Source organism: Raphanus sativus, chromosome 9, assembly GCF_000801105.2.
Source record: "Raphanus sativus cultivar WK10039 chromosome 9, ASM80110v3, whole genome shotgun sequence".
Taxonomy (NCBI): domain Eukaryota; kingdom Viridiplantae; phylum Streptophyta; class Magnoliopsida; order Brassicales; family Brassicaceae; genus Raphanus; species Raphanus sativus.
The window spans coordinates 19343423-19364784 of NC_079519.1; the positions used below are offsets into that span (position 1 = coordinate 19343423).

Consider the following 21362-nt stretch of genomic DNA (forward strand, 5'->3'; position numbering starts at 1 on the left):
TCTTAAAAAATAATCACGATAAAAATAAGGTTTCTTTCAAAACTGACCTAAATTTGTGGTCAAGCAAAAAATTAACCCTCTCACTTTTTGAATTTTTTTGCCCTATTCATTTTAAATTTAACCTAATTCACGAAAAATTCCATTTTTGAAATATGTTAATTTTACTCAAACATCCCTAATCTTCATTAATTACTTATTTATAAAAATACAATTGTCTTCAAATATCACCAACTACCAACAACCAAAATTAGTTTTTAAATGCACTAGATATCAAGTAATACATATTCTCATCTCATTTCGTACACACAAAAATTATTCATCTTAAATATCCTCTTTCATTTCATCCTAAAAACTCAATTTTTATTTATGTGTTTTAAACTTTTGACCTTAATGAATTTATGAATTTATTGTATATAATGATGAGGTTGCCAATATTATTGTTCATTTATGTGTGTAACTAATAAGAGCAACGAGTTTTCTAATATGTTTTATTGTCATTTTTTTGCAGATTGGTTAGTTACGAAAGTCTACTATACAAGTTTGTTGCAGAAATATTTTTTTTTTATATTTTCGATCCAGATGTTTAAACTTTTGTATTGTTTTTGTGTTTAAACTTATGTGATATTAAAAGTTTGATATATTTGAACCTTTTTATGTTGAACTTGTGTCAAATGTTATTTTATTATAAATTTATGTGTAATGACTACAACTTGTTATCATCATTATCATCCAGATTACACAAAACTGGGGGGGGGGGGGGGGGAGGAGGATACATAATTGTCTTAATAAATGATTTTAAGCGAAAACAATATTTTATGGTTACGAGCCTAAAGGCTTGCACTGATATTTACAGCCGACACATTGAGATAGAAGAAGCTGTAAAAGAGAGAGCTGAACATAAAGTTTTGAGATATGAAAGGATTGTATGGTCTTAAACAAGAACCAAGAACATGCACTACAAGAAAACATGGGTTTACCGACCACATTTTTTGGTCGTTAGTTTGTCGTTAATCAACTATAACGATGAACTAACACAAAACGTGATGAGGATGATAAAGAGGAGGCACACTTGGTACCTTACAGAAAAAACACAAGACATAAAAACAGTTAAATGGATTTAAAAGATCAAGAGAAATGAAAATGGAAAAATACAGAAGCTAAAAGCAAGACTTGTTGCAAGAGGGCTCACACAGTCTTGTGGAGAAGACACTGACAAAACTTTTGCACCAGTCTCAAGACATGAAACTATTCAGATAATACTTGCAGTTGCAGCTAAAAAAATGGTGTTCACATCAACTAGACATAAAATTAGCATTCTTAAATGGAGAAATCACAGAAGAGGTAAACTTAGATCAGCCACAAGGATACATTCAAGAGGGAGGTGAACATAAAGTTTTGAGACTTAGAAAGCATTGTAGGGTCTTAAACAAGTACCAAAAGCATGCACTATAAAAAACATGGGTTTACAGACCACATTTTTGGTCGTTAGTTCGACGTTAATCAACTATAACGACAAACTAACGGCAAAACATGATTTGTCGTTAATCGTAACACTATTCGTCATAACTTAGTCGTAAATGTAATGACGAAAATGTTTCGTTGTAAACATATTTTTCGTAAATCAGACGTAACATTACGTCTATATGTTTTGTCGTACATTTGTTGTAAAATTTAGTTGTTAATTAGTCATAAAATTTCGGCATTAGTGATGTTAAGTGGTCATGAATATTACGATTCACGACGAGTTAATATTGACTGTTAATGTTAATTCGTCAAGACGGTTACGACCATTCAACATCAACAATCGATGTTAAGTGGTCCTAATGTTTACGACCAATTAACATCGACTCTTGTAAATTTGAAAAACAAACTTATAATATTTCAATTTAAATTTTAACTTCATAAACTTTAAACAAATAATCTAACATATAGAATATTTTAATATCCAAATAAAAACGGAAAATAATAAAAACTATTCCTAAATCCTCAAATAGCTGGGAACTATGGTCATCGGCCGTTGCTCTATTTCCGCATACTCATCTGCAGCAGGTTCTCGGTGAACGGTTGGACATATAGTCTGACACTCCCGCAAAATAGCTGGATTTTCTTCCGAAAGGACATCAAACATTCCCGCCATGGCCCTCAACAGAGCTCTCACGTATGGTTCCCTTAGAATAGAGTGGCTACCTACTTGAGCTTCGACTAAGTACCCCCGGTCAATTCAGCTTTGGGGCTGTCCGATCGAATACAATCTCATTCACTACTTGTAAACCTCCAAAATTTTGATCAGGATATTATCGGTTGAGGAATGCTTCATGATCTTGTTTTGCAACTGTTTGGCCAAGGTGTTGATTGTCTCTTAATCTCCGGCAGAGTTTTTTGGGCTCCATTCCAACCAGTTTGGTTCTCCAGCTCTTAGTTACATAAGTCGTGGGAAGTCCCGAAATCCTAATAATGGTCGGTTTTAAATGGGTCAAGTTCGGTTTTAAATGGGTCGAGATGTGAGGCTAACACCCTAGTAGTTATGAATTTCACTGTATTTCGCCTCGAAAAATATATCTTGGATTGGGAAAGTTTGAGTTCTATTACATTCTTCTTTTAGAATGGTACCTACTGGTATCGATATAGTCTTTACATTCTCCTCTTTTGTACTGGTGTATTTCTGCAGTACATGTTTTTATGCATCTATGTATGGTCATAATATATTAGAATGAATGAATGATTCTGTAAACTATATATCATTTTCTATTAATAAACTTCCTATTGTGAAAAATACAAGACTATTTTATGCAAACTACTTAGGGGCTTGACTGGTTCAAACGAAGTGGTTGCGGTTGCGGGAGTTTGCGGATGCATATGATTGCGGTTTCAAGCGTTATGTAGCGTTTTGTATGACTGGTATAACATTTGAAAATTGTTGCGTTTGCGGAATATTTGTGACTGGTTGATTGTGAGATATTGTAGCGGTTTAATAATAAATTACCAATATAAACATATTATAAGATTATAAAAATATAAAAACATAATATTGTGATATAATATAATAATTATTCATATAATATGATTAATAATATTATTATATTTATTTATTTAATTTTCTAATTAGTTGAAATTTATAATTTTAATATATTTTTGAAGATTATATTATAATTTTAAAGAATATTTTGTTTCGTTTTATATATGTGTATATCTTTATGTATGAATGTATATTAATTTTTTTAAAAAATCTAACGAATAGCTAGTTAAAAGTTTTTATAAAACAAATTATGTTATTTTGTGAATTTAAATTAATATATAAAATGTGTATATGTTTTTATATATAATATTCCGTTTTGAATTTTAAATTTTAAAATATTAAAAAAATAATTTTATATTTTTTATCTACCTGCAGCGTCCGCAACCGCAAACACTAACTGGAACCAGCTTTTGATTTTGAGAGGTTCGGAGCGGTTTGAATCAATTTGTAACGGTTTATGTGATTGTTTTGAAACGCTATCAATCACTACCAACCGAAAAAACTGCGTTTGCAGGTGGTAGTAGGCGAACAAGTCAGACCCTTAATATGTCACTAAAATACTAATCTATGTTTACAAACATAGTAGTTTACTGATTACCTTTTATTTTATATATTTCTTTGAAATTTTTTATTTTTATTAATAAGATATCCTAAATGAGAAAATTGACCATTTTTATTAACTACTTTGACCAATCTTAAGTTTTGTTAAAAGTTTCCTAAATAATAAATTTGACCATTCTTATTTAATTAGCAAATTAAGATATCCCAAAATGATAGAGTTGACCACTTTTTGGAAATAAATTCATTTTTGCACCAATAAAATATGTTTTAATTGATGTCAAATTGATAAATAATAAATTTTGTAACTATGTTTTGAACTCTTACAATATATGTATGTGTCTAACCTCTTTGTAAATCCCAAAAGTTAAGAAGGTGTGTGGAATATACATACTACACGTTCTATCATATACACAATAACATATCTTTTAATTGTCTTGTTTTCTTATTTACAGAGGGAAGAGGAAGAAAGATGATGTCGTGTCGAAGGTTTGCTCAGGTGTCCTCGAGTGATGAAGAAGAGGACTTTGTAGCGGAGACGAGGTCTCAGGGACAGGACTCAAGGAGACCTGAGGAAACAATGGATGGAAAGAGGAGGAAGCGTAAGAAGGTGAGCCTGTACGAAGAGTCTTATGATGATGATGAGGAAGGGAAGAAGAAAAAGAAAGATGACACCGCCGATGATGTGAAACCGGTTGGTGAGCCGGTTAAAGTTACGGATAAAGGAACCCATTACGGGCAGTTCGAGTACGGCGGCAACAGATACGAGCTGGTGAGCTACGTCGTGCTTTCCCTTTGCAAATGTTTTTTTCTAGTCTCTCTGACATTCCTTTCTTGCACAGGAGGATTCGGTGCTGTTGTATTTAGACGACAATAGCCTAGAGCCTTATATTGCCATTATCAAGGTACTGGTGTACGTGCTGCTGAATTTTATATATATATACTAGGGTTAGCCCGCCCTTCGGGCGGGTTGGTAACTGAAATATATCAAAACATTTATTAAATATTTCAAAATATTTAGTCTAATTTAAGTTGTATGTATTCTTTAAATTATAATACCTAATTAAAATTATAACTGTTCGTCATTTAAATTTTTAATATTACAATTATGCATTTGTATATATAATATATTTGTTATCTCATTTTTTCGTGTTTCACGCGTGATGTTTGCTAATTTTATCATATTTTAAATATTTATTATAAGATTTTTATATTATAATTTAACACATAGATCTATGATCTGACAAAAAATAGTTATTTCAATTCATATTGATGCCGTTTGTTTAAAGGGGAGAGTTTTTATTGGATAAGTGTTGAGGACCCTCATACTTAACTACATACTTCTTGATCATTTGGATTTGTATTGGGCTCGTTATATATTGTTAATAAATTTGGGATAAATGCAACATCGTTATGCTTGTGATTATTCTCGAGATGATGTTTCTTTCTACAATTTTTTTTTCATTATTATTTGGATTATATTTTTAATTTTTTTGTTTCATTTGTATTTAAATATATCTTAAATATACAATGAACCGATAACACAAATATATAATGGTAGGTGAATGAAAAATTTCCTTTTTATTCATGATGAACAAACTAAAATTATTTGTACTCACATTTTTGAATTATCAGAACTGAAAATTATATTCAAGAAAGCAAGCTACATGAATAAAAAGTTAATTAAATTTTTGATATGATTAAACAATATTTTATCTTGTTCATTCAAGTTTGTATGGGAAAAAAAATTATTTACAACTTATTTTTAATAGCTTTAGAATAATTGAATTATCGTTTCCAAATATAAATCAGTTATTTTTGGTTTAGTGATAAAATAAATTTATCGATCTAACTATATTAGACATCTTAATTAACATTTTTCTTTCTTCGGGCCGCCATGCAATCTTCTTGAGAAATCCTTGGATGAGAATTATTAAAATCTTGTGAAACTCAAGGGGGATAATTAATAATACAGTGACTTTCTCTAATTTATATCAAATTTGGGATGAAGTTTAACTTGGAATGATAAAAAGTCGACTGATATGGATTCTATGCAATGTGTTCTCACCATAAATAACTCGATCATGATATACTTCTACTTACTATAGCCGGCACATTTCGAAATTTACTTCCATACGCTGATATTTTTGAGTTCATGTTGCAGGTTACAGAGAAGCTTCTTGTCCATGAAGCAATGACGATTAGTCGATTACGGACTTGGAATGGCAAGATATACGCTTTTATCTCAAATGAATTAAGTTCTCGAATTCTTCCTGTCAGTTCAGTCGCAAATGATATTGGTCTTTCCCACAGACATGTTGGGTCACTGACACGGGGCTTTTAAATGCTTTAAAGCTTTCTCAATTTGTGTTTGTGTATTTTTATCAGCGAAGTGTATAGAGATGTCGAATTGTCAAAACCTGTAGGATGGTGTTGTGTTCCAAATAAAAACTAATAAAAAAATCAGATACAATACTGCAAAACAACAAACAGAGACAGATATTTATGAAAGTGAACATGGATAAGCATCTGAAAACTGGTTTCAGACCAACGAAGATGTGAATATGTATCCAAATTAGTATTAGAAATTAAAGATTAAATATATACTAAAGATGCTCTAAAGCTATACGAAGAGAGAAAGAGAAGACAAATTAACCAAAGCTCTCCGAAAACCTGTTTTAATAAGAAGACAAAACAACACATGGTTTATTAGGCTCTAAATCTTCTCTTTAGAGATCATTCTCCAGAATCCGTGTGTCTGAAAATTAAAAAACAGAAACACAAAAAAAAATTGAGCATGTAGGGTTTTCAATACATCTTCAGAATCTATGGCAATTACCTTAGATTGAACAAATCCATCGTCGAGGGAAATTGCAAGTCTGAGAATCTAGGTATGTTCTTGGCAAGAGAATAGTATCCTGATGGAAGTGTTTGCTCTGAGCAAGCTGTTGTGTAAGAGACTACGTTAATGACTCTTCCGGTTGAATCACCTATACATACATATACCCATATGCAACACATTATCGATACAGAACATATATACCAAGATTGTCTTATTGCAGTTTCAAAAGCATACCAGCGCCGAGGCCAATAGCCTGGCCAGCCCAAAGTCAGAGACTTTTGCCTCCCATGTGGCTGCGTCTATGAGCATGTTCGTTGCTTTCAGATTGTAGTGAGTGATGTTACTCCCGTGCAGATAAGCAAAGACCTCTCGCTATCCCCAGAATGATGCTGAATCATTCACGCCAAGTCAGGCAAACACACTCGTCCCTGTCTGTATAAGCTTCCCCAGACACATCATAACACTCCACGAAAACAGCTACGCACTCAGGATTGACGCTTGAAGACCACGATATTACTCTCTGAAACATGAAAGAGAGTGCTAAGAGAAATTAAAGAATAGGTATTTGAAATAGCTATATGGCACGATAGCTTTCCGACTCCAGAACGGAATTGAAATCTGATCACAGATCAGAAACAAAACTTCGAACCATAAAGGTCGAAACTTTATTAAAATCAAGCTAAAACCAGAGTTAAGAGATGAAAGAAGTGAAGAACTGCTTCAGTTTTAGTTTGAAACCACAACAAACCACTAAAAATTACTCTTCTTCCCTCCCACAAAAGATTAGATTGAAAACCAATGAAGAGAAACAAAAAGAAGAGGTAAACTATAAACAAAAGATCCGATTCATTATATTATTATGAACATGAGCCGGAAAAGAAAATCAAGTTTTCTCTCTCTTTGAAAGATATAAAGATTTGAGAACAGAGAGAGAAACAGAGAGAAAACTCTCTCTAGAAATTACAAACTCATAGTCTATACAAACTCATAGAGAAGGAGCTGCAGCGGTCGCGTCCAGTAGTACCCTTTGATCTCAACGACATCCCTGTGCCTCACAGCTTGTCGAGTTTTCTTATCTCGCTCTCGAACTCCTCCTGTGACTTTATCAGACCCGAAAAGGTCAGTTTCTTGACTGCCATCCTGGAGACTCGTCTTGTAGACCACTCCGAACCCACCACGACCTAGCTCGCAGAAACGCTTATTTATATCTCCAAATCGTGAAGAATTCGAAGAGATCGAAGGTTGTGATGTGATGAGAAGTAGTGGGGTCGAAGATTAAATGTTAAGTTTATGGCTTCAGCATAAATCTTGGTGAATCCGTTACTCAGTTTTAGTGTACGACGAAGAAGATGAAATGATTAACAGAATGTCGGCTTTGAAGACAAAGAAGCGTGGTCATGGCTCTGGGCCAATCATCCCGAAAGCCCAAATGCAAAACATTATACAAAGCTACCAAAATTATCCGTAAATTATGCTTTAATTGTCAAAGCCCAAATATCAAAACAGATTTTAAGTGAAACGCGGATGGGGTTGCCGTTTGGACACGTGTCGGGTCATGAGAAACTCATTTAGTGACGTGGCTCTCTAAAAAGAGAGACACCTTTTCTTTATATATATAGATATATATATATATATATATATATATATATATATATATTTATTTATTTATTTTTTTTCTTTTTTTTTTTTGCTTAAACAATATTTTTGTATATTAAGACGTGTTTTTTTTTGGGTAGGATATAACGCAAAAACAAGATGGAAGCATGACGATTCTTGGACAATGGTTTTATCGTCAAGAAGAAGCAAAGAAAAAGGATGGTGGAAACTGGGAAACAAATGATACACAAGAACTGTTCTACAGTTTCCATCGTGATGAGGTCCCAGCAGAATCTGTGATGCGTAGATGTGTGGTGTATTTTGTACCAGCTCATAAGCAACTTCCGAAACACAAGGATAAGCCTTGTTTTATCGTGCGAAAGGTGTATGATACTATTGAAAAGAAGCTGTGGAAGTTTACTGATAAGGATTATGAACTTTCAAAACAACACGAAATTGACCTCTTTGTGGAGAAGTCAATGCCGCGATTGGGTGATCCTGACCTTGAAACCGAGGAAGATGTAGAGAAGGCTAAAAGATCTTCTCAGAAAGTAAACATACCTCCTGTTGATGTTAGAAAGGATGAAGATGCCTTTCCTATTTCGTCAGAGTATCATTCTATCTTAGACAAGTTTTATTCACTAACAGATGATTCTCATCGTAACAAGTGTTTGGAGAAGCTTCTGAAAGCAGTCCAGAACATATGCTTTAACGCTGGTGATGAAACAAACGTGGGTTCACATGGAACCCATCTTGAACAGGCTGAGAATGGATCTCGCGAGAATCCATTAAAGGTATTAAACTAAACTGTTATATCCTTTTCGATCATACTCCAGACAGTCTAAACTTTCACGCACCCAACTTTCATAACCCTTTTTGTTTAAACTGCTTGGCAGCATGAGAGTTTTCTCTGGCCAGATGCTGCTGTTTCTCCCGTGTGTGCCCTTGAGCTGGCTTTATATGTTTCTCTTGCATCAGATTATTCTAAATACAATCAAAGGATAAGGACATTGGCATTCAATCTCAAGGTTGGAATCTGCCTTCATGCTATTTCATGATTGTTTCTGCATGTATCCTCCGTATCCTTAATAGTTGATCTATGAATGTAATGTGACATTTTTATATGACATGCTAAAATTTGAATGCCTTATGATTATTGAACAGTAATTCCACTTTCTTTTGTAGAACACTGCACTGCTAGCTAAACGACTGCTCAATGGAGAGTTAGAACCTGAAAAGATTTTGAACATGTCACCTACTGAATTAAAGGTTAGGAAATTATTATAGTATCATATTGTAAACAGATTGTGCAATAAAGGGAAACTAGCAATTAATGATTGTTTCTTACATGTTAATTAAACGAATAAGATTTGGCTTTTATGGGATTCAGGAGGGTCTAACTGATGAGGAAACAGGGACGAATGATCCTGATGATGGGGAACGAATGCAGGTGCTTTCATTTATGACAGTCAAGTTTTATCCAGTTTCTTGGATTTGAGGTGGAGAATGTCTTTGACCATGTCATGTGTTGGCTTTGGATGCAGATGACTGATGTAAGATGCTCGAGATGCAGTCAAATTAAAGTTGGCCAGACGGGTATCTTTCTAGCTGGGCATGGAGATCGCTATCAGGTTCTTTTGCTTTTCCATTAAGTCATATATTCTCGACATGATATTATGCATATTCATGGATCATAATAACCATATTCTGATTTATGTATTTAGCTGGAGTGTATTGCCTGTGGAAATTCATGGTACGCCTCAAGGGATGATGTATTAACCAATCCTTGTGAAGGTTGAGAAGAAAGCGAGATAATATTCCTTGAAGATAACCAATGACTCAAATGCTGACAACAATCCTGTAGCCACCAAGAAATCAGAATTGGTGCTCCGTGTAGCTATCACTGGTAAAGCTTATTTATGAAAATAATTGTAAGACTTTGATTATGAGGAAATATCAGTGTCAATGGATTCTTGTTTCATTATTGGCCCTGCAAAATTTCGAATAACTATTTCTATTTATTGTTATTATTTTGAAGTTTTTTATTTTATTTTTCTTAACTCGAATAACTTATCGGCCAAATGCGAATATATGATTACAATCTCAAAAGATTTAAACCTAACATACAAACAACTGGATCTAGTAACTCCTAGAAACGGCTAGAAAGATCGTACACTACTCAATCTATTTATCGGTGTATCTTTCACCACAATAAAATGAACTCTCCATACGACTCGAGAGAAACTGCTTCTTAAACCCCTAATTAGACAACACGATATGAAAGCAGTGATAAGACAAAGAAATCATGACCAAAACCAAATTATAACTAAACGAACAAGCAATTCATCTCCTCATGATCTAACCTCAGTTTGTGTACCAACCGCCACAACACCGAAAGGCGCTTTCTGATTTTGACACATTCCCGTCATCCACCACTACCTCGCTCCTTACCCCGAAATCCGACAGCAACGTCCGGACTGAAAGGCGGTCCTTGGTCACGGTTGACATGGAACTGTTGGATCAATAAAAACTCAACGGCTTTTTAATAAAAATGTGAATATAAATGACATAGGCCCAAACGAAATGTCACTTAAATGAAAAAATGGCAATGCGATAGAGTCCCACATCGCCTATGAGGAGATCAATGGAGCAGTTTATATATGCTTCCACGCTATGAGTGTGTAAACGGCTCAGAAGGATAGGATGGCTCCCCACACGCGCGCCGCCGCTGCCTTCTGACCGGCTCGGCTGGGCTTGGGTCTTGGTGGAGGGCTTCATGCCCTATACAATTCTTTTTGGACCAACTTAAACTCAATGTTTTGCTATTTCATTTCTAAAAAACTGTATGACATTCGTGTATAAACGACGTGTAGTTCGTTTAAAAATGACACGAAATTTATCTGTTTGAAATGATCAGAACGAGTCAATAAAGAGAGAAACTTGCATCTTCAGGAACCAGTTCCTCAAATAGAATCTTCAAGAGGTAAGAAACTCTTACCACCGAGTCAAAACTCAGTCCCGATACCGGCGCACAGAGAAGTATAGTTCCGCCACGCTTCACTGGCCAAGACCCCTCCTCTTATTGACTACTCCTTTCGTTTGAATCTTGGAACATGATGTCTCCAAGAACTGGAGAGCAATCCTCCATCCGCCGCCTGTCATACCACTCCTCCATCCATCTCACCGCCACAACTGGAAGTAGATCGTGGATAGAGAAGTCATCTGACTGTTCCACGCGCCGCCACTGTGACGCTATCATTGGGATCTGAAAAAATAAAAACCAGATCCAGAAATCTCGTCAGACCTAAAAGCCGACTGTCGCCTCCACAGACCTCTCCAAAGAACATCGGGACCGTCACCGTCGAACAGTATCAGGCAGATTGCATATTGACAAAGGTTAATCGAGGAGGAGGCGAGCAAAGGGAAAAAGAGACTAAGAGGAAAAGGGGTTGTGTCTGGCACAACCATGGCAGCTGGCCGAAGTTAGGGTTCTTTTTTTGAAAGTTGTCGCTTCTGGTCTTTGCGAGAGAGAAAGTGTGTGTGTGCGTGTGTGTGGTAAGGAAGTAGATGGATGGAGACATAAGTAAGTGACGTAACATAAGACGACATACATGCCCATTATGTACTATTGTCTTTCTCTCTCCTCACAAGCTTCACCTCTTAGGCTCAAAGGCCTCTTAGGTGAAGCTTGTGAGGAGAGAGATTGAAGAAGATTCAACTAATGGGGACGTACAACTTGAGACGACGGGAGTCTGCTTTCCATACTGAATTGTAAACACTGCGATGGATGATGAAAAGCATGATCCAACATTCACGATGACAGCATTTCGTGATGGACTGCAAAGATCTGATCGCAAAGATAAATGAGCCTCTTGCATGGCCAAATTTTGTATCATAATTGTATAAGAAATCACCTTCAAACACGATTCTCTTCTTTCAAAATTGTTGATTCTTTAATTAGAATTGCGAAATCTTTTCATAGAGATATATATTTCATTTTATATTCTGGTCTAGTTATCCATGCTACCTCTAGTTTGAATAATAAAATATTCTTTCGCTGTAAAAAAAAACTCATTTAAATAGATCGGTATATCTTGTAAATGTCAAATTAGACAATAATATATTAATATAGATGAGACAAAGCTTAAAAGTGTTGCAACAGGTTTTTTTAGAAGAAACATGTGTCTAACTTCTAAACCTAACTAATTTATGACGAATAAAGTTTGATTCACACACCCGTGATTTGTGTTATGGTTAAACATATACTTTATGACTTCAGAATGTACATATATACTTACGCTTAATTTGTGAAATTACATAATCTTTGATAATACTATGTAAAGTACAACATCCTCAGTACAATTTAGATTTAGTATAGTTTAGAGTTTTGGTTTAATAAATGGAAACAATTAGGGATATAAAATGGAATATCACTGATTTGTTTTAGCAGTACATGTTAACATAATTGAACATATATTTTAGAAATTTTAGGAATATATGCAGATACTGAACTGGAAAAAAAAATTGTTACAATTTATTGTTTAATTTAGTTATAAATTTTAAAGGCTATTTGATTTCATTATGTAAAATAAAATAAAATCCTGATTTGATCACATTTTGTCTATGTTTTATTTAAAGAACACATGAATGACTGAAAGTTATATAAACCGGTTCAAACTCTGATTTTTTTGTCGGCCACAGAAACAGACTAGACTGTGTAACCCAAACTGGTAGCTCCTCATCCATGTGGATAACAAATGACGTCTGCTTTCGAGCACTGTGTGCAAGATGATCCGCCATTAGATTCTGCGTCCGTGGAATATGAATGAACTCTGAGCCTGTAAAACTTCTCTTCAAACTTGCAATATCTTCCAAATAACTTGCAAAGGCAGGCTACTCTTCTGGTTCCGAAACCATCTTCACCAATTGAGCACAATCCGTTGCAAATGTGACACTAAACTGTCGAAGATTCCTCATACATTCCATTGCCAAATAAGCGCTTATATCTCCGAGTGCAATAGCGACTGACTAGTGAGTGTGTTCCTTACTCTCATTAAACCATGAAATCCTTCCAACGTGTTATACCAACCTTATTCTGAGAACGGTTCTTGAATCTTCCATGATACATCCGTATAACACCATCTCCCTGTGATAGGCGTTGTTATCATTTGTGGAGGTGAGGCAGTGCGATTAGTCCCCTGCAAAGTGCATTTTGAGCCTCTGACCATAAGAGAGCTTCTCTTTCCGCCAAGTTAAGAGTTTCCCTAGGATCCATAATCTCTTTCCGGGTCAAACTCTGATATTGCATAATTTTAATTCTTTGTTAGTGTTAAGCATGTATTATAGCTATTGATAATGCTTAGTTAATGGCATAGTTCTTTTGGTTATGGCTAAAAAATTTAAACACATGAACAATTGATAGTGCTTCGTTTATAACTTAAACACATGAACGAAATATTGTGATTACTTAATGACATGATTATCAGGGATATATCTAAGAAATAAATTAATTATTTGTTTATCATTTTTTATATTGTCACAACATCAATATTTTTAGGATGAGTTAAAAAAGAATAAAGAAAAATTATGAGTATGTCATAATAACATCTGCTGTAGTATTATGTTAACTAATTAATGGTGTAGTTAATAAGTGTAAAATGAATGAAAACATGTAATAAAAATGTTGAAAAAGGCTTAGTTCTATTTATTTTTTCGTTTTAACTATATAGATAACTAAGACACTAATCTCTGTGTACAAACATAGTAGTTCACTGATTACTTTTTACTTTTACTACTTTTCCCAATTTTATTTTTATTTATGAGATATCATAAATGATAAAGTTAACAATTTTTTTACTACTTTGACCAATTAAATTTTATTAATAAGATTTCCTAAACAATAAATTTGACCATTAGTGTTTCAATTAACAATATTTCCTAAATGAAAAATTTGACCACTCTTTTTTTTATTAATAAGCATCCTATATGATAAAGTTGACCATTTTTTGCTAAGAATTTTTTTTAACAATAAAATTTATTTTAATTAATATCAAATAATTTTAAATTTTAAATTTTTTATAAGTTATTAAAATATTTTGTATTGAATTTAATTTAATTTAAATTTATTTTTATAAAATATAATATAAAATTTCAAATGAATTTTCATTAAACCATGAAAAATAAAAATAGAATTTCCTTTTGACAATTTTTGTAACAAAATTCAGAATTAATGATATTCTTTAATTTTATAAATTTATTACTAACTAAAACATAATTTTTTCAATACATTAGTTTTTTTAATCTCAAAGTCAGTTTTAATACTAATAGAAATAAACCATAAACTAATACTTTACCTACATATAACATTAACTAATGAGATAACTTCATAACACACATAAAGTCAGTCAATACATCGATTTTATTTTATAGTTTCAATATTTTATCCATAACTAAAACCTTTAAAACCTTTTTACTTTTAAAAGCATTAAAGTTTTGCATAAAAATAGTTAAAGAAAATTAAGTAATGAAGTAAATTTCTATCCGGGTACTGTTCGTTTCTGTATTTCGTCTATGCTCTATCTGGGTGCTTTTCGTTTCTGTATTTCGTCTATGCATCCAAATAAATCATCTGAATGTAACAATATTCTTTTGATTTTTTTTTTGAACTTGCATCTGCATTCAGATGGACTTATTACTAAATTTATTTAAAATAGACTTGTTTTTTTAAATTTTGAATGAAATTTTCATTTTTACGGTTTTGACGGAAAAATAATTTTTGCGGTTTTAGCTAAAAAGTGTGTTTTTAGGATTTTGACGAAGAAGTGTGTGTTTTGCGGTTTTGGCGAAAAAAATACGTTTTTTACGGTTTTGATGGATAGGTGTGTTTTGCGGTTTTGGCGTAAAAGTTCATTTTACAGTTTTGGTAAAAAATGTGGTTTTACTGTTTTTGCAGGAAAATAGTTTTTGTGGTTTTGGATGAAAAGTGCATTTACCAGTTTTGAAGGAAAGTGAATTTTTTCGATTTTGGTGGGAAAATGCGTTTTTGCGGTTTTTGGTGGGAAAATGCGTTTTTTGCGGTTTTGATGGAAAGTGCGTTTTTGCAGTTTTGGCGAGAAAATAATTTTTTGCTGCTGGACAAAATGTATTTTTTGGTTTTGGTGGAAAATAGATTTTTCGTGGAAAATTACATTTTTCGGTTTTGAACATCTTGTTGCTTCGGACTATCTTTGCTTAGAGGATCTATATAGTTAGACATTAGTTTTATGGTATGGATGCGAGAAACAAAGAATAAAAGAATTATATGGCGGTGTCACATTAGCATCGAATCCTGATTTTTGAGGGTTCAATGTATCATCTGAAACATAAGTGCTCCTGAAACTTTACTATTCTAAATGCATTTTTTAAAATTTATCATATTTCAAGGGTGATACCCCATTTGCCTTATTGGGTTCGCTCTGGTGGTCTGTGAAAGTGATATAGTAACTTTTGGGACATTAAAACTTAAGAGTAACATGGCAAAATGTACCACCGAAAAAGTTCCCCAAAAAAACCAAGAAGAAAAAAGTTATGAGGTTTTAATTAGGGAAATTGGCCTCACTAACTATGAAATCAAACATAATTAAGTATTTAACAAAAAAGAAACATCCCCCATTATTATTATAATATATACTATATTACCTTTTCTTGCCAGTATCTTCTTTGTAATATGGAACCACAGGCTCTAAGCCTTGGTAACATATGTACGGTGGTTGGCTCATGGACCTATATAGCTCATTTCAGCAGACGTGGATGGATTTGTATGGACATATTGAAAAAGATTCGACTAATGGGGACATACAACTTGAGCCGACAGGAGTCTGATTTCCATACTGAATTGGTAACACTGTGATGGACAATGGAAAGCATGATCCAACATTCGGCATGTCAGGATTTTGTGACGAACTGCAAGGATATGATCGCAAATATAAATGAGTCTCTTGCATGGCCAAATCTTGTATCATAATTGTATAAGAAAACACCTTCAAACACGATTCCCTTCTTTCAAGATTTCTCACATCCCACGAACGTAAAAAAATGTTGATTCTTTAACTAGAATTGCAAGATCTTTTAATAGAGATATCTATTTCATTTTATATTATGGTCTGGTTATCCAGGCTACCTCTAGTTTGAATAATAGAATATATTTTCGCTGTAAAAAACTCATTTAAATAGGGCGGTATATCTTGTAAATGTCAAATTAGACAATAATATGTTAATATAGATGAGACAAAGCTTAAAAGAGTTGCTACAGGTTTGTTTAGAATAAATATGTGTCTAACTTCTAAACCTAACTAAATTATGACGAATAAAGTTCAATCCGCACATCCATGATTTGTGTTATGGTTAAACATATACTTTATGACTTCAGAATGAACATATATACTTACGCTTTAATTTGTGGAATTACATAATCTTTGATAATACCATTGTAAATAACACTAAAAACTAAAAGATATTTTTAAAGTGTACTTCTATTTTAATAATAGAGATGTAGTTGGAGGATCACACGTAAGTGATGACACGATAATTTTTCTACTATACCATATGCGATTTTTATTATCAATAAATAGGGTAAATTTAGAATTACTAAATGTATTTATTAAACTGAAAATACATCATTAATAAAACTATAAATAATTTCGTATTGATTTAATAGAGAAGGAAAGTTAAATTTTATATTAGGACAACACATTAACTCAACTGAAAAAGACAAACATTAAAATGAGTAATTTAATTTATATTAGGACAACACATTAACTCAACTGAAAAAGACAAACATTAAAATAAGAAATTTAATTTAATTTTCAGTGGCTTATGAATGTAAATAACTACAAAAACTTAGGGATATTTTCTAAATGCACTTCTATTTTAATAATAGAGATATCACTGATTTGTTTGAGCATTACATGTTAACATAATTGAACATATATTTTAGAAATTCGAGGAATATATGCAGATACCGAACTGAAAAAAAAACAAAAGATTTTGTTACAGTTTATTGTTTAATGTAGTTATAAAATTTAAAGGCAATTTGATTTCATTATGTAAAATAAAATAAAAAGCTGGTTTAATCAAATTTTTTCTATGTTTTATTTAAAAAAACACATGAACGACTGAAAGTTATGTAAACCGGTTCAAACGCTGATATTGCATAATTTTAATTCTTTGTTAGCGTTAAGCATTTATATAGCTATTGATAATGCTTAGTTAATGGCATAGTTATTTTGGTTATGTCTAACAAATTTAAACACATGAACAATTGATAGTGCCTCGTTTATAATTTAAACATATGAACGAAATATTGTGATTAATTAATGACATGATTATCAGGGATATATCTAAGAAATAAATCAATTATTTGTTTATCAATTTTGATATTGTCACAAAATTAATATTTTTAGGATGAGTTAAAAAAGAATGAAGAAAAATGAACAAAACTTGGGTTCACCTCTTCTGGTAAACTCTCAAATTCACCTCAAGTTTTAGCACCAAAAAGTATCATGTATGATTAGTAAAAAAAGAAAAAAAAAAAAAAAAATAGGAAAGAGGTGAAAAAAACGTCGACTAATTTTTTTAACCTCATCCATGGCTTCTTCTTCATCACCCACACAGAATATTGAAAGCTTTGTTTGTCAAATTAATAAACTCAAAACACTAAACTTTAAATCATTGGATAGACCCTAAACACTAAACATTAAACCCTAAACCATTGGATAAACCCTAAACCATTGGATAAACCCTAAAGCTTTGGAATATCTCTTTACCCAAAGCTTTAGAATTTACCCAAAGGTTTAGGGTTTAGTATTTTGGGTTTAGGGTTTAGTGTTTTGGGTTTAGATTTAGAGATAAGGACAGAAGATTGTAGATACCAATTTGACAAATAAAGCTTTCAATATTCTGTGGGGATGATGAATAAGTTTTCAATATTATTTGTGGGTGATGAAGAAGAAGTCATGGATGGTGTTAAAAAAAATTAGTCGACGTCTTTTTTTCACCTCTTTCCTTTTTTTTTCTTTTTAATTTTATTTTCTTTTTAATTAATCTTACATGGCACTTTAATTGATGCTAAGACTTGAGGTGAATTTGAGAGTTCACCATAGAGGGTGAACCCAAGTCTTGTTCAAGAAAAATTATGAGTATGTCATATTAACATCTGTTGTAGTATTATGGTAATTATTTATTGATATAGTTAATAAGTGTAAAAATGAATAAAACATGTAATAAAAATGTTGAAAAAGGCTTAGTTCTATTTGTTTTTCGGTTTTGATTATATAGATAACTATGATACTAATGTTTGTGTACAAACATAGTAGTTCACTGATTACTTTTTATTTTTACTACTTTTCCCAATTTTTATTTTTACTACTTTTCCTAATTTTATTTTTATTTATGAGATATCATAAATTGTTATGAACCAATTAGTGAATGCAATAACCAAAGGCAATTTTCTTTTCATTTAGGTGGTTTACCTTTTTTCTTATTGATTTAGGATTGCACTATTTCCATTTATCTATGACGGTTTTTCTATCTTGTAATTCCCTATATAAAGGGCACATTATGTTATGAATAATATACAATCAATTCCTTATTTCTCTATCGATTCACAACACGTTATCAGCACGAATCTCTAAAACCCTAAGCTAAAAGTTCCGACCACAAAACCTCTCTCTCTCTCTCTCTCTCTCTCTCTCTCTCTCTCTTCTCTCTCTCTCTCTCTCTCTCTCTCTCTCTCTCTCTCTCTCTCTCTCTCTCTCTCTCTCTCTCTCTCTCTCCTCTTCTCTCTCTCTCTCTCTCTCTCTCCTCTCTCTCTCTCTCTCTCTCTCTCTCTCTCCTCTCTCTCTCTCTCTCTCTCTCTCTCTCTCTCTCTCTCTCTCTCTCTCCCCCAATTGAAAACCCTTGACGGCGAGAGCCTAATCCCTTGATCGTGAACCTCCATCCCGGCATGAAACTTTGATCCTTGTTCGACCGACGATCTCAGCTCATTCGACCGACGATCCCGATCCTTATTTCGCGACCCGATCTCAGCTAGTACCAGCTCGCGACTTTCTCTTGTTCATCGGTGGTCCTTTCAACCGATAGGAAGTTAAGAAAACAAATATAAAGATGTATGCCACAATTACAGATATTATACTTATACCACACAAAAATAAACGCTAATTCAAAGATTAATTACTCTAAATCTCAAGAAATTGATACATATGATATAGTTGTTTTAGTAAATTGATTGATTGGGTAAAAACCTTGTTAAATATCATGAAAATAAAGATTTAGTCCATATAATAATTACTATAGTAATACTGTTTATTTATAAATATAGTAAAATATTATAATAGTATATATATTTATATATCTTTAAATTTATTATATTACCATCATCTGTTGCGTTTTAAATTTAAGGCTTGATCATAAAAGATCCATAAGTTTTGGAGAACAATCCAAAGAGACGTATGATTGTCTGAATGTGATAAACTAAAGCTCATTATATATCTTGTATCTAAAGATTACAAGACCTGGAGTCTGTAAATATAATGCAACTACTTTGGATGTTAAGTTCAAAGTAATTTTTTTCTGAAAATATTTAATGATGCAAAATAATGAGAAGTTTATACTTGTATCTTGTCTCATTAAGACTCGAAAAAAACAAAGAGCTATTGATGTAAGGTCAAGACCAAAGAGTTTTCGGTTAGAACTCATATTCTCATTTGAAGTTGAGAATAAAGATGGTAATAAATAAATGATATGAGTCGATCATCTAAAGATGAAAGAAATTATTGTGAGTACAATGTCTTGTGGTATCTAAATTATTTGAAGATCTAGAAGATCATATATATGTATGCCTATGGAAGGGAAACTTATACTTTCTTAAGTCTCAAAGATCAAAAGGATATAAGATATAGCAGATGACCCTAAGTTGAGTATGTTGTTGATTTTTAGTTGAGATTCAATTCGAGATTGACAAAAATGTAGTCTTATCATCTCGAGGGGGAGAATTAGAGAATCTCACATCCCTATTAAATGGAACATCCAGAAGTATGTTCATAACTGGAAAGAGACTTAAGGAGTCATTAATAAAATAAAACCACAGGACTTTACATCTATAGTGTTGAGACATTAAGTAAGGGGAAATGTTGAATACCTTCAATCACAAGTATTACCCAAGGCACTATTGTATTGTACTACACAATGATTAGAAAATGGAGATAAATGTAATAGTAAACCAGATGTTTACTGAAAGTGTAATATTTGGCAAACCGGTTGTGCCACCCCGGTTTAGTAATGATGCGAAAGATAATCATATAGACATTCACTGAAGAACCAGAGGATTCTTATGAATGATTTGCTATATGCTGCTTGCTTATAAGGAAATATAAGAAGACGATTTTCACCAGTCAAAAGATTTGGAATCTATTTATACAAGGAGATGTTTGTGGGCTTGATCACCCACTGGTGGACTGATCATCCACCATGTTTTTATAATTAATGCATCAACAAGAAGGTCATATGTATCCTTGTCAAAGACCGCAACTTAATGTTTGTGAGACTAATTGGTAATATTGGTGAATTCACAAGCTTTTGATGATTATTTTATGCATGTGAGGATACATTATGAACATCCTGTAGCTAATGTTCATATGTATGATGCAGCAATATTGATTCGCACAATGCCAAAGAGTAATTAAGAACTCTCCTCACAAATTGGTTTTGGGTCAGAAACCAAAGATCCCATCTAGAAATTTTTGATAAGTTGTAGTTGCTCCACCACACAGCTAAAAGATGGGACCTCAAATGAGTTTATGAATATGTTGGATATGATCTCCATTGACGATAAAATCTAGAAGATTTTATAAAATTTAGAAGATTTTATAAAATTTATGTAAATACTCAAAGTTAGTATATCCAATACTAGAGGGAGAAAATAAACAGCTGGAAAATGAATGAGTTGAAATGAATTATCATTGATCTTCGGACTAAAGAGCGCAAATATAAGTCCAAAATGAATGTATGGAGATAATTCTATTACAAAGATTTAACATATGAGTTGCCAGACTAGTTTAATGACCCTAAGAAAGTGATTAAGTCACAAGTATCAGCTTTAAATGCTCCAGTTAAAATAGAAGTCCCAGAAGGACAATATCAAACTGCTAATGAGTCTAAAGAACGCCTGAAGCGTGATAGACCTATAGGTTCTAAAAATAATAGTCCTCGGAAAAGAGAAGGAGCTTAAATGAGAATGGCAGAATCGAGGAATGAAATATTAAGGATCTCAAGAAGAGATAGAAAATATGACAAAAAAGAAATTTAGGTACCTAC

General features: G+C 32.8%; 1 protein-coding gene and 1 long non-coding RNA gene across 2 annotated transcripts; one reads left to right on the plus strand and one right to left on the minus strand.

Annotated features, from left to right (window-relative positions):
* Positions 1 to 4037: 4037 nt before the first annotated feature.
* LOC130500137 (uncharacterized) lies at positions 4038 to 9811 on the plus strand. Its single transcript, XM_056994864.1, has 8 exons — positions 4038 to 4346; positions 4417 to 4479; positions 8153 to 8806; positions 8909 to 9040; positions 9198 to 9281; positions 9403 to 9462; positions 9557 to 9643; positions 9737 to 9811. Exons 1-8 carry the CDS (start codon positions 4047 to 4049, stop codon positions 9809 to 9811), a joined length of 1455 nt encoding a protein of 484 aa, XP_056850844.1. The 5' UTR covers positions 4038 to 4046.
* LOC108831866 (uncharacterized) lies at positions 5985 to 7861 on the minus strand. Its single transcript, XR_001946433.2, has 3 exons — positions 6651 to 7861; positions 6414 to 6564; positions 5985 to 6332 (listed from the first exon to the last, which is right to left on the minus strand). It is a non-coding gene; the product is annotated as an uncharacterized LOC108831866 (long non-coding RNA).
* Positions 9812 to 21362: the final 11551 nt, after the last annotated feature.